Source organism: Diabrotica undecimpunctata, chromosome 3, assembly GCF_040954645.1.
Source record: "Diabrotica undecimpunctata isolate CICGRU chromosome 3, icDiaUnde3, whole genome shotgun sequence".
NCBI lineage: Eukaryota > Metazoa > Arthropoda > Insecta > Coleoptera > Chrysomelidae > Diabrotica > Diabrotica undecimpunctata.
In genome coordinates, this window is record NC_092805.1 from 79356053 (window position 1) to 79370206 (window position 14154).

Consider the following 14154-nt stretch of genomic DNA (forward strand, 5'->3'; position numbering starts at 1 on the left):
TTTCTCAATTATTCCAAATTTTGATGGAAATATTAATAAAATTCACAGATTTGTAAATGCATCTGAATCCATTTTAAATTATTATTTTGATAAGAATAATCTAGCTAGTTTTCAAAATGTTTTATTGTTAAATGGTATTCTTAATAAATTAGAAGGCAAAGCAGAAGAAATAGTAGCCATTAGCGGCGCTAAAACTTGGCCAGATATAAAAAATACTTTGATTCTCAATTTTGGTGATCATCGTGATGAAAATTGCTTGAATAAAGATTTAGTAAATATCAAACAGAAACCTAATAAATCTCCATATTCATTTCATGAAAGACTTTTAACTTTATTAAATGCTAGTTGTAGTTACATAGATTTGCACTATATTAATCAGGAACGTGAATCCAAAAGAGCTTTCTTTATGAAGCAGACATTAAAATCATTTTTAGCTGGTCTTAGGGAGCCTTTAGGGCCCATTATTCGTGCAGCAGCAACGAATGGTTTCGGTCAGCAGTTTCGAAAATACGTATAGCCCTGATGATCGCCAACCTTCGGAACGAAGATGGCACTTGAAGAAGAAGATTCGTGCAATGCGACCTGCTTCGTTAGAGCAAGCGATTCAGTTTATTAGAGAGGAGGATAATATTAAGTATTATCAGAAAAATCAAACTTTTACTCACAATAATTCTAATAATAATAATAATAATTTTATTCGAAAACCAACTAATCCAAATGTCAATCATTTTCAATCAATTCGACAGCCAAATATACAATATTCTCAGCCAAGAATGAGCCAACCTTCTACATCTAACTTTCAACCAGATATAACTCAGACAGTTGACTACCGACCTCAATTTTCCAGAGGTCCTGTACAACTTCCAAGACACCCAAATCCACCTCAAACCAAATATTTTACAAATTCTCAAGTTTTCGGTAAACCGGTTTCTACACGAAATACAGCACCACACTTCCGACAAAATTATAATCATTTTAAAAGCACAGGCCAAAATCCAAATTTCTATCATGAAGAGTTATTTAACACAGAGGTAATACCTGAGGAAGAAGATAATCAAAATTTTTATAATTCAGATGAATATTGTAACAACTATCAATATGTAAATGATGACGATTCCCAAAATTTTCACGAAACCGACCTGACCAACGACACTCCTTGATAGAACTTAACATTTCGTCTGATAAAAAAGAATTACCCTATCTCAAAATTTCTAATCCACCCATTATTTTATTGATTGATACTGGAGCGACTAAGTCCTTTTTAAAGCCCGAAATTGCCCAAAAATTCTATAAAAATAAAATATTTAGGGAACCTTTTACTGTATCGGCAGCATTTCAGACATCAACTCAACAAAATTGTGTAATGATCCCCATATTTGATGAATTTAATAAATCTGGTAATTTTAAATTCCACCTTTTTGCTTTCCATGATATCTTTGATGGCCTTTTAGGAATAGATACCTTAAAAATGTTACAAGCTCATTTGGATCTTAAAAATTCTAAATTAATTACACCTGAGACAACTTTGCCAATACATTATTTGGGAAGTAATCCAGCTATCTTTAAAAGGAAAATCGATCCTCATAGTCGTATTATAACCAATATTCCCGTCTGTCAAAAATCCGGTGATATCTTAATTGCCAGACAATTCATAAAAAATTGCGAAATCCCTTCTATACTTTCTGAAGCTCAAACTGGTAATGCTATAGTTGAAATAAATACTAATGAATTTATAAAATACATGGAAAATCTTAATAACGACCAAAATATGGACAATGAATCAATACTTGCAAATGCAGGCGATTTGCAAACAATAGATGAAGAAAATCAAGAGAATGAAGACACAGAAGAAAATTTAGAAAGGAAAAACGAAATAGACCAATCAAACCCAGACGGAGACAAAGAAGATGATGACAACAATACCGTACATACAAGTGCAGAAGATCCTGTTCTAGGAATGCAAATTACGGAAAAAAGCATAAATTCCTTTGACCACCAAATTATTATTGACTTCGTTTTACATTCATCAGTTAAACCAAAGACCGAACAGATATTTCCTAACAAAAAACGTCTTCATATACAAATTTCTACTAATGACCTAGAGAATAACACCATAAACGTCTTTAAGAACTATATTCATCCAAAATATATATGGTGTGTATTTCAAAAACCAGGACCAGAATTGCATTTCCCAAATTCTCGAAGTATTACGAAATGTATTCAAAAATTCTGCTTACAAATTAATTCAGTGTAATACAATTCTAAGAGACATTACTGACAAAGACGAACAACACCAAACTATCAGACAATATCATGAAGGAAAAACAAACCATCGTGGCATACTTGAAACAGAAACCAAACTTAGACAACTCTACTATTGGCCTACCATGAAAACCGATATAACGAACTTCATAAATAAGTGTGAGATTTGTCAAACCAATAAATATGACCGAAACCCTCCACGCCAGAAATTATCTATTACACCAACACCGTCAAAACCAATGGAAATTATATTTTGTGACACTTTATCTGCACAAGGACATAAATTTTTGACAATTATTGACACTTTCTCAAAATACGGATAAGCCTACCCACTTACAGCATTAACTGGTATCAAAATAACAAGAGCATTACTAATATTTATGTCTCATCACGGTGTTCCCTCTTTAGTTGTAATGGACAGAGGAACGGAACTAAAAAATTTGGTTGTTCAGGAATTTTTCGATGTTCACAAAGTCGAAACACATTACGTCACGCAAACAGTACCCAGTCGAAAGGTGCTATCGAAAGATTTCATTCCACTATTATTGAACATCTTTATATCCTAAATGATATGGTTTATGCAGTATTAGGATACAATAATTCGATCCATTCTGTTACGAAACAGAAACCAATTGATATACTGAATGGACATTTAAATACAAAAGAAATATTTGACATAAATTTGGACCAAACTGTAATTAATAATTATATCCAAAATCACAGAGAAGCTACTGCAAAAATTTATAGATCTTTAAACGAAAAGCTAATATCTCAAAAGGAATCTACAATAGAACGTCACAACAAAGACCGACATGAACCATTAAACTATTTACCCGACACTGATGTATACAAGAAAAACACAACATTAACCAGAAACAAACTTAATCCCAAATTTTACAAAGAAAAAGCTATCGCAGACGAACACATAAAAGTAAAGGTACACAGCAATAAATTATTACACAAACAAAACCTTAAAAGACCAAAAACTAACCGAGCAACCTTGTTACAGGACGCTACTAATCCTATCGACCCTGGCCCTTCCTCCCGTAAGGACACAGGAAGTTCAAATAACTAACTTCCAAAATAATCCCGGAATCCTTCCATATAATTTAGGAACAGCAAAGGTAAAATCCCAAATACATACATTTCTTTATTACTACGATCTTTCCCCTATAGGTACCGAAATAGAATCTATAAGATATGCATATGATAATGTAACACTTGCAATTCAAGATGGCCTTAGTCATCCTTATTTTCAAGAACTTTATAACTTTGACCACGTTCTACTCTTCCAACTTAAATCCGCTGAACAAAAATTCAATTCTTTATTGCCACCTTTTAGATCAAAAAGAAGTCTTATAGACGGTTTAGGATCTATAATTAAAAGTATCTCTGGTAATCTTGATTCCAGTGACGCCTTGTTTTATGACCAAGCCATCTCTGATCTCCAAAATAATAATCAAATACTAGTAAAAAAAGTTAATCAACAAATTTCTCTGACCAAAGACATAATAGCAAATTTTATCGAAACAGTAACTCTAATAAAGAACAATCAAGAAACTATTTTTATGGGCATAGATAAGATACGCACATCTTTAAATAAATTTATATTTGATTTCAATGACTATTTGCAGACTAGAAATATATTAGATCAGTTAAATTTAAGCTTAAACATTATCTTACAGCTTTTAGATGAAATAGAAAATGCCATTACTTTTGCTCGACTTGGAATTTTACATAATAGCATTATCGATAAAAATGAGTTAAATTCTATCATAGAAATCATTTTAAAATACCATACAAAACATGAAATACTTTTTCAAAATTTTAATGATACTTATAAATATTATGATATTTTAAAAACAGAAGCCTATTACTCTGTGACAAAAATTGTTTTCGCTGTTCACTTTCCTATTGTTTACCCAGAAATCTTTTCCTATTATCATCTTTATTCAATTTCTACGTCAAATCACACTACCATCGTACCTCAAAATACCTTTCTGACTATGAATGAAAATTATTACCAATATCACTCACTGCCCTGTCTGGACCTGAAGCCCAATTTCTATTGTACTGATGGCGATTTCTCTGCTGAAATAGAGAAAGAAGATTGTGTCTTTCAATTATTGCAACTGAAGACCAGTTCCACAACTTGCCGCAGAACTCCCGTCCGAATATCTGAGAATGTAATACAACAAATTGATGAGTCACATTACATTGCCATCTTCGTAAACCAAACTAAAATGGAGATGATATGTCAGAAAACAGATTTTACCACATTAAAAGGAAATTTTATAGTTTCTATTCCTTATCAATGCCAATTCAAAGTAGATAAGAAAACGTTTATTAATCAGAAGACAGTTGTCCAAGGCCAACCACTACTCTTACCCGAGTTAAAAGTTTTTAATACTCAAGAAGAAGAATAAGTTCCAGAAATTGTTCTAAAGGATATCCCTCTCGACAAAATTCACACAATCCAAAGGAATCAAAATCAAATTCGACCTGTGGTACTCCAGCATCTAAAGGAACGTCCCACAAACCATTGGACTACCATAGTATATATATTAATAGTAATTATTGTCATCTTCATAGCCATTCACTATATTAAGAAGTTAGGAACAAAAGAAAATCCACATCCAACATACGATGAACAACCTACGGAAGAAGATGATACCACAGTTCCTGTACCAAATCCAAGAGCATTTTTCACTCCATGAAATATGCCAAGAACTCGCAAGGGAGGAGTTATGGGAGCCGGCCCTGTTCTAGCCATTCACCTAAGAGTGATGATCTAGGATTTGTGTTTAATGAACTTTGTAATAAAGATTACTTTGCATTTTTATATTGTCATTTACCACTGCATTTTTATATAGATATAATTCAGTCTGTTCTTAAACTTAAAAGAAGGAGCATTAAATCTTTATATAAAATTGTCCGATCTTTTTCGATATATATATATATATATATATATATATATATATATATATATATATATATATATATATATATATATATATATATATATATATATATATATATATATATATATATATGATATTCGATATTTATTGGTTGACTTTTGACGCAATCAGGTACTGCTACTTGGATAGTAGTAGTAGTAGTTTTTCTTAGGATGACACCTTTTACGTCTTGTCTTGGAATGACGATTGTACCTGACATTTTTTTTACTGACAATCTGACTGGTGTAATTGTTTGAGGCTCTAGCTGGACTGTATAAAATTGGGCTTTGTTTGTGATATAGTAAATAATATGAAGAATAAAATGCTCTATAGTAAGAGTAGCTTAAGTAAAATCTACATTTGCTTTCAGAAGTTTAAGATTATCAAGGCATATAAGACCATCAAATGTCTTGTGAAATTTAAAAAGATAAAATTTTAAGCTAATATCTGAGTTAAATTCGGTAAAAATTGGAATTTCTACACAATAATCTTGTGAATTATTCTGAAAAATTGTTGTAACGATAAATGGTTCGTACTTAATATTTCATTGTAGAATTTATTGGCTGTATCAAGATTAAGGAAAGATTTAGTGGCTCCTGTATCAATAAGAAGTTTAAGAGGGAAATTCTGAATTTTAATTTTAATTTTTAATTTTAATGCAAAGAAGCTCTTTTCTTTTGTCTGTATAGGAATGCAATTTTACTACGTTGCTTATTTTTCTTCTTAAATTTTTTGATAATTTACATCTTCTTCCCCTTATTCTTGGCTTTCTTGTTGATAGTAAGGGTAATCTGGGTATGTGTCATTGTATATACCTTCATCGTAATTGATTTCCTTTTAAAGGGCTCTTCTATGGTGAATCGGGGTCTGGTTACTTGTTGAAAGCGAAAGTTTGTTTGAGATTGCGATCTAATAAAGCCGGTTTGGCGTGTGGATACGCTCATAGGTGTTGGCTTATATTATTGAGATAGAACTGGTTCATAAAAATTGGGTTGATTGCCCTAGAATTTTGTACATATGGAGTGATTTGTTGATTTTTTGGAATCTAGGAGGTTAAAATATTCCTCTTGGACTATTGTTGGCATTTGATTTGGCCTAAAGAATGGCTGTGGCCGTTGAGGCTTGGGCACCTCAGGCTGTCATCGTGTAGGAGCGGGTAAATAAGTTAAATTGTGTCTCTGCGTTTGTGAAGTGGCAGATGGTTTGTTAGAAATTAGATGATAAGGGAATATTTATGAGATTTTTAAAAATATCTAATATTATTTTCTTCCTGAATATATTAAGTACCAAGAGCGAGATTCGGTGGTCTCATGAATCGAATTGTTTATCCTGGGGGTGGTCTTAGACATGATTGACTAAATCTCTAGTTAATGTGTTTTCGTTATGTTGGTTTGTTTTGGAGAACAACTGATTTTGTTGACGGCTAGTCTTTATAGTTGTATACAGAAATGATTTCTCTGGTTCTTCCTTTAGTTTTGTTTATAATTCCTCGGGCAAGCATATGATTTTGAAAATTTTTGGGATTAATATATTTCCAGAAATGGTTTAGAAGCATGGAAATAACATCAATAAAATTGTGAAGTTCATTTGGATTACTCTAGTATGATAAAAAGATCTTTATTAACATTAAAAATTGGAGCCACATTATAGTTATTAGAACTGGATGCTGGTGGTGGAAAGAAAACTAAATGCATGATCATGACTAAATCTTCCCATGCAAATATCCAATTGACTATTGAAAATACTGCAATTGAGAGTGTTAATAACTGTAAATACTTAGGAACATGGATAACATCAGATGTAGACTAAACCAAAGAAGTTAGGCCACGCATTGAAATAGCACGTGCGTCATTCATTAAACTTAAAAAGTTTCTTTGTTGTCGGGATATAAGGTTAAAACTACGCCTGAGAATGCTTCGATGTTACGTGTTATCTGTATGCTTCTTTATGGTTTGGAAGCGTAGCCTTTGAATTTTGGTGTTACAGAAGAATCCTACGAATATCATGGATTCAAAGAATGTCAAACGTGGAAGTAACTAGAAGAATAGGAAATGAGGAGGAAATAATATTAACTATCAAAAGAAGAAAACTTGAGTACTTCGGACATGTGACGGGAGGACAAAAATATGCATTATTACAACCTATTATGCAAGGCAAAATCCGAGGAAAGCGAAATGTGGGAAGACGAAGAATATCCTGGCTTAAGAACTTAATAGAATGGTTTGAATGCAGTAGTGCAGAACTTTTTAGAGCGGCAGTCAACAGAGTCCGCATAACCATGATGATTTCCAACCTTCAATAGAAGATGGAACTTAAAGAAGAAGAAGCTGGTGTAATAATTACAGAAGGTATTTCAAACGAATTTGTGGACTTTGGATAAATTTGTGATTTGGCTCTTATTGAACGATATTAGCACCCTTACTTTGAAAATTTGTTTCGATATAATTGGTATGATAAATAATAAGACAGGTATCGAGAACCTTTTGCCGAATAAGATGTTTGCCGTATTATACATAATTCACAAATTTAATATACTGATCAATTGACAATTAGGCGATAATTTTTCTGACAAAAAAGTATTTAAGGCTTTGTTAACTTAGTTTTGATCTAAAAAAAAACCAAAAATTTTACTAATTTATCTAAACATCCACTGATCAAAATGATTTAAATAATTGAATAAAATATTCTATATTTTCAGTTTTGCTGTATGGCGGTTCTATTGGTGGTACCCAAGACATAATAAGGTTACGTATTGGTTGCCTCTACCATTACCTCTTCCAGTACTTTGACAGTTTCTCAGATTTATCATTAACACGTAGACCTAAATTTCTTTTGATAGGCGCACATGACCTAACGGTCTTACCGCTGCTAAAATCAATGGATGCGTTTACGAAACTGGTCAAGTTTGGAGAAGCTATTATTTGGGAACTTAGGCAACAAACTGATGGCAGCTTATTTATTAACGTATTTTATAGAAAACAAGATGATTTACAGCAGTTGGATATTTTAGAGTGTGGCTTTAATTGCAATTATTCTGAATACAGGAGAACATTTGAAAAATTTTCTCTAGATCCTATGGATTGGGAAATTGAATGTAATAGTTAGCAATATGACATAGTGTCTATTGATGTAATAAAAAACATTTTGTCAGTTAAAAATTTATTTATTTAATAATTTAATTTTGATGTATGTGTTGTACTCAATCACCAAATTTGGCCATTGACCGAAATTTATACCCAAAAGACGTTGTTAATTGCGTTTATTTCTCACATCGTGTTTCGGGTACTTTTGACGTGCACAGAACGCGTTGTAAATAAAATGTAAAGACCCACAACGCGAAACTACGAAGACCGTCGGATACACACGACGATTTTTCGTGTTATGGACAATAGAAATACTTACAAAAAGTCAATAAAAATACGTTAATAAAAATGATGGCTATAAAAGATGTAAATGATGCTAAATGATGTAAATAAAAATACAAATACCAACATAACAAAACTTCTAATTTTATTTAAAAAATGCATATAAAAATAAGTTTTAAACACAAAAATTTTTCGAACAAAATTTCTTCATTTATTTTTGCATATCAGCGATCCATGACACTTTGAATAAAATTGTTTGTTCCTTTGTTTACAGAAACATTTATTGTCGCCACAAAACCTTTTACAGTTGCACCTGAAAAAACCTTTGTGGGTCATTGTAATTTATCCACAACACGTTCTATGCACGTCAAAAATACCCGAAACGCGATGTGAGACATATTGAGAAATTGACAACTCGTTGTGGGTATAAATTTCGGTCAGAAGCCAAATTCGGATATTGAGCACAACATGACTTTTTTCTTAACGGTATAAACAGCTTTTTAACAAATTCTTATGTTCTATTACGCACTAATAGTAGAATTTTAATTTTATATTTGTGAAATCCCTTTAAAGTTAAAGTGTTACTAGATTCTGAAAACCAAAAATTTCATGACAAAAAATATTTTAAGCAAAATTAATTATGAAAATTTCAGCAGAGAATTAAAAAAGCAATTTTCTTATTGTAAAAGTGGTTTTTCAGTTCAACTGGCTAAAACTTTGCAGATAGGTAGCCGTTGGCATACTTATCAAAAGTTGTCGTAGCGCCAAGACTCAGAAATCAATTACTTCTGAGTTACAGAGCTTCAAATTGTAGGTTTTTAGTCCTTCTGAATAATAGATATTTAAATAATAAAATATACCGAGTTTTGGTAAATACGTGCAACTAACATAAGGGAATGACTATGCATAAAAATAATGGCAGTTTGCTATATAAGCTTAAGCGTATGCCCGCAAAAGCTTTCTTTTTCGAAATACTGGGTGCTTAAATTTTAAACAAATTAACGATTTATTTATTACCCTAAAACGGGATGAGCTAGGCAAATTAAATTTGGTGGTTTTTAAGAATTGGTTATTGTGCATTTTTGACATAAAATTATACATTTTATATTTATCAATAGCGAGCATACGGGTAAGGGTCTCAATTATTTTTAAGAAAAAAATGATTTTTCAAATTAAAAATCATTTTAAAATTTTTCGTTTAATTTAAGATAAAAAATATTTTTTTTTAATATGAGGCTCCATTTTTATAAAAAAAAAATAAAATAAAACATCTTCAAGCATATTTTATATGCTTAAATACATTCTCAAAAATCATCTAATATAATAACATTAAATCAGAACAATAATAGACAGTACGACTAATAAAATTTTAAATAGGCGAAAAGCTCCAAAAATGTTCAAAAAGATCTTTCTAAAACGTCACACAGGATGCAACTCTTAGCCTTATTGGTTTGTCGTAGTCGTGCAAATATTCCTGGTATACTTATTTACTTATATAAAAGTAGTTTTAGCTAAATTGACTGAAACTTTGCAGAGTGGTAGCTTCAGTCATGCTAATCAAAAGTTCTTAAAAATCAATTGTTTTTGAGTTATAGAGCTTCAAAATATCGGTTTTTGTCCATTTTCCAAAATAATGAATTTGATCACCTAAGTACCGGGATATCTACGCAGATTCCTACCCAGGACATTAAACCTTTTTTTGACAGGAAAACAATAAGAAAACTTATTTTGATATAATATGAGTGTTAATTGAGATTCAGATGCCGTATATTGATGTGTGAGACGGTACGTTTCCAAATTCATACTTTTGAATAATAGACTAAAGACTGATATTTTAAAGCTATGTAACTCAGAAACAATTAATTTCTGAGTGTTAGGGAGCAAGAAACTTTTGATCCTCATGACTAAAACTACCTGTTTGCAAATTTTCAGCCAATTTAACTGTAACATTTTAATATAAGTAAATAAGGAAACACCAATTAGGCTAAGAGCTGCAACTTGTGTGACGTTTTAGGGAAGTAATTGGGTCCCGGAAAATTGCCTGAAAACAGTTTCCCGAAAGCAATTCCCAGAATGGACAATTCCCCGAATGGACAATTCCCCAAATGAACAATTCACCTAATAGACAATTGCCCGAATAGAATTACTCGAAACGAGAATTGACTAAAAAATATATTTAAATAGTTATTGCTTTATATGTATTTTATATGTACTAGTAACTTACATGCTATTTAAACAGTTGTTACTGCTTATAGTCCAGTTACTGTGGCATTTTCCCTTTAAATTTTTTATAACTGCGCCGATTTATCTGAAATTTTTACAGTGGGTAGTAAATTACTCAAAAAACATAAGTTATATGGTGCCGATGTGTGCTTCTACCCCTGGGGTGGTTGGCACCCCATCTAGGAGGTTGAACTTTTTACACTCAAAATAACCCCGGGAATTGATATAGAATTAAATTTTAAACAAAAAATGTCATATAAATTTTTTTCGCTAAATTAATACTTTTTGAGTTATACGCACTTGAAAAAGTAAACTTTTCGCAAAAAAGAACATGTTTTCCAATGATTTTGTACGAATAACTCAAAAACAAAGCGTTTTATTGAAAAATCTATAATGAGAAAAAATAAAGCTTATAAAAAAACAAAGAGATTGTTTTTTTATTAAGTTTTATAAGTACAATACTAAGCGATTTATAATTGTTTGAAGATGACTTTTTATTTTTGGGATACTATACTCGATGCATTTAACATCAAATATCGGAAAATGGACATCTGTTTTGATAAAAACTCATACATTACTTTTTAAAGAGCTAGAAAAGACCTTAAAAATGAGCTATGTTAAAAGCTATTTCGATTAAAACAAAGTGAAATACGAAGGAAAGAATTTGAATTACTCTAGCCTTTAAAAAAAAAACGAGCAGTATAAGTAACACTATTTCTATCAGAATTGAAATTAAACGTATATCTTCTACAATTTATTTAATATTAGTGTTATTTATAAGTTTTAAAAGTTTAGCGTGTTTAAAATGCGTATTTTTTGAAAAAATCATGTTTAAATTAAAAAATCTTTTTTTTTTAATTATCCAAAAATTTATATTTTTTTAAAATAAATCTAAAACTATAAGAGATACGTGAAAAATGGTACTATACCAAAATGTAGTTTTTTTCTTAGCAAAAATTTTAATTTTTTTATTTTTGTTGTAGCTCGAAAAATAATAGAGATATAGCCAATTGAAGTTTGAGATACAGCGGCTGACACACCTGTAATCAGCACTTTGGCCATTTACTATCTAAAAATAAAGAATTTTAACATATTTTAATCTACTTAGTCTTGTAGCTTTTGAAATTACCTTCAAAATATTTTTTTAATGGACACTGTAGCTTAAAAATTAACGGATTAACGGAGTTATTCTAAAAAGAATTTGGAGCATGTTATTTATATTTTGGAGCCTCAACTTATTTTCTGTATATATAAATGCTTTATTCAAGTATATTTGAAAAACTGGTAACAGACACACTAACACTCACACAAATATGTATATAATACATATATATATATATATATATATATATATATATATATATATATATATATATATATATATATATATATATATATATGTTATGTATATAATATAGGCACCTCTAAACTGAACATTTGCTTCAGAGAACTAACGAACACAGAGAAGCGACACTCCTTTGAAGTTGCGTGGGCAAGCCGCCAATGAGTGCCAATGACAGGAGTACTTCAGATCTCGAAGACATTTTAGAAGCTGGGAGATACTGTACAATTTTGCTGTATGGCCTTGCCAAAGACACCCACATGAACAAAATGAATAAGGTCGAAGATTATTCATCATTACTTGAACAAATGCGATACGAATCATTTATTAAAGCCACAACTAAAAATAGTGCAGTTCAATTATCATCTCTTGTACCAACTGTAGGTAAGTGCCCTGAATGAGCATATCAAAAGAGTTTATTTACAAACTCAGATATGGCTTGGAAACAAAGAGATTGATATAACGGATTGGGGATGGTTCAAGAGTGATGATATTTTACAACCAATAAAAATGAAAAGTTCAGCTGCACCAGAAGAACTATTGAAACCGATTTTTTGCAATTGCAAAAAGGGTTGCGGCTCAGCGTGTGGCTGTCGTAGACTAGGTCTGTTTTGCAATGCTACGTGTGGAACATGCTCTGGCGACAATTGTCAAAACTGTCCTGCAATAGACGAAGAGGTGGAGTTATAAACGACGAGAATGACGCTTCAGACAATGAATAATTTGATATATTATAAATAATTTTTATTTTTGTAAATATATTTTGTATACTTTCTAATGTAAAGTATTTTCATGCATAATTTTTTACAATAAAAACATCATCAGTATACTTAATTTTTTTATTTAGACATTTACCAAAGGGGAATTTGTTTCGTGAGCATAGAGGTGGTTTTTAAGGGTTGAAAATAAGCAACCAATCAAAAAATATTTTATTGATAAGAAAGGAATTTTTGAATATAAATGTACATTAAAAACGTTTGAAGTTGTTTAAAAAGATTTTTTTATATACTTTGACATAGGGGTAGTTTTTAAGGGTTGAAGTGTTGCAATCAACCAAAATTATTTTATATAAGCAGAGAATTACATTGTAGATGATATAAATACACTACAAAAGCGTTTGAACCTGTTAAACGATTTTTTACAATTATTTTTATTAAAAGGGGTGGTTTTTAAGATTATTTAAGGGTTGAGAATGTACACAATATCCATTAATATAATTGACAATATTTCAATTACCTAATTTAATACGATTTAAATCCATAAAATGCTTTAATATAAATTTTTTTCATTATTTTCAATAAGTGGTGATTTCACCCCTTAAAAATAAAAAGCTCACCTATCGCATATATAACTTTTAAAGAGGGAGGTAAGATAAACCTAATTCCAAATTATTAGCAAAATCGATTCAGTTATAAAAAATTTAGAGGTATTGACCTCTTTTCCTCCACAGTGACTGGAGTATTAGATTGTGTTCGACCTAGCTATCTCGTTAATTAATTTATTATTATTATATATATTTTTTATTATATGTTCCTTTCACACTTTATACAGACTTAGGACTTGCAGCGTATCGCAGGCATGTTTAGAACTTGGAATAAACATCCAATTTGTTATTTTTTTGAGATTTTTTATTTTTTTGAATGTTTTTAGTTTATTTCAGTTTTTATTAATTTTATTAAATTTTAAATTTTTTTTTATTTTTTTTTTTTACAGTTTATTTTAGTTTTTATTATTTTTTTAAATTTATGTATGCATATGATCTTTATATGTATTTCCTATATACTAATACAATAAATTATAAGCTATTCCCCGCAAGAAGTGTTCGCAGGGTCGTAATTATTTACCAGACTTGCAATCCGCTCCGCACAATCTCTGTATTTTTTACGTGAGGAGGGCCTTACAAGCCTCCTATATACTGTTCAATTTATAGTCCATGTAAGCTCTGCTCCAGCTAAATGCCTCTAATAAATCTCCAAATGTTTGAATGATCTGCAAAAAACTG

At 30.7% G+C, this 14154-nt stretch overlaps 1 protein-coding gene across 3 annotated transcripts in view; it reads left to right on the forward strand.

Moving 5' to 3' along the window:
* The window catches only part of LOC140436944 (prostatic acid phosphatase-like), a 124789-nt gene extending 116216 nt beyond the window's left edge, over window positions 1–8573 (forward strand). The window contains exon 5 of one of the 3 annotated variants that reach the window (XM_072526124.1): window positions 7921–8573. In XM_072526124.1, the coding sequence (XP_072382225.1) occupies window positions 7921–8327 (407 nt within the window). In that variant the 3' untranslated portion in view covers window positions 8328–8573. The remainder of the gene's footprint in view (window positions 1–7920) is intronic. The other 2 variants (XM_072526125.1, XM_072526123.1) reach the window with 2 other exon arrangements.
* Window positions 8574–14154: the final 5581 nt, after the last annotated feature.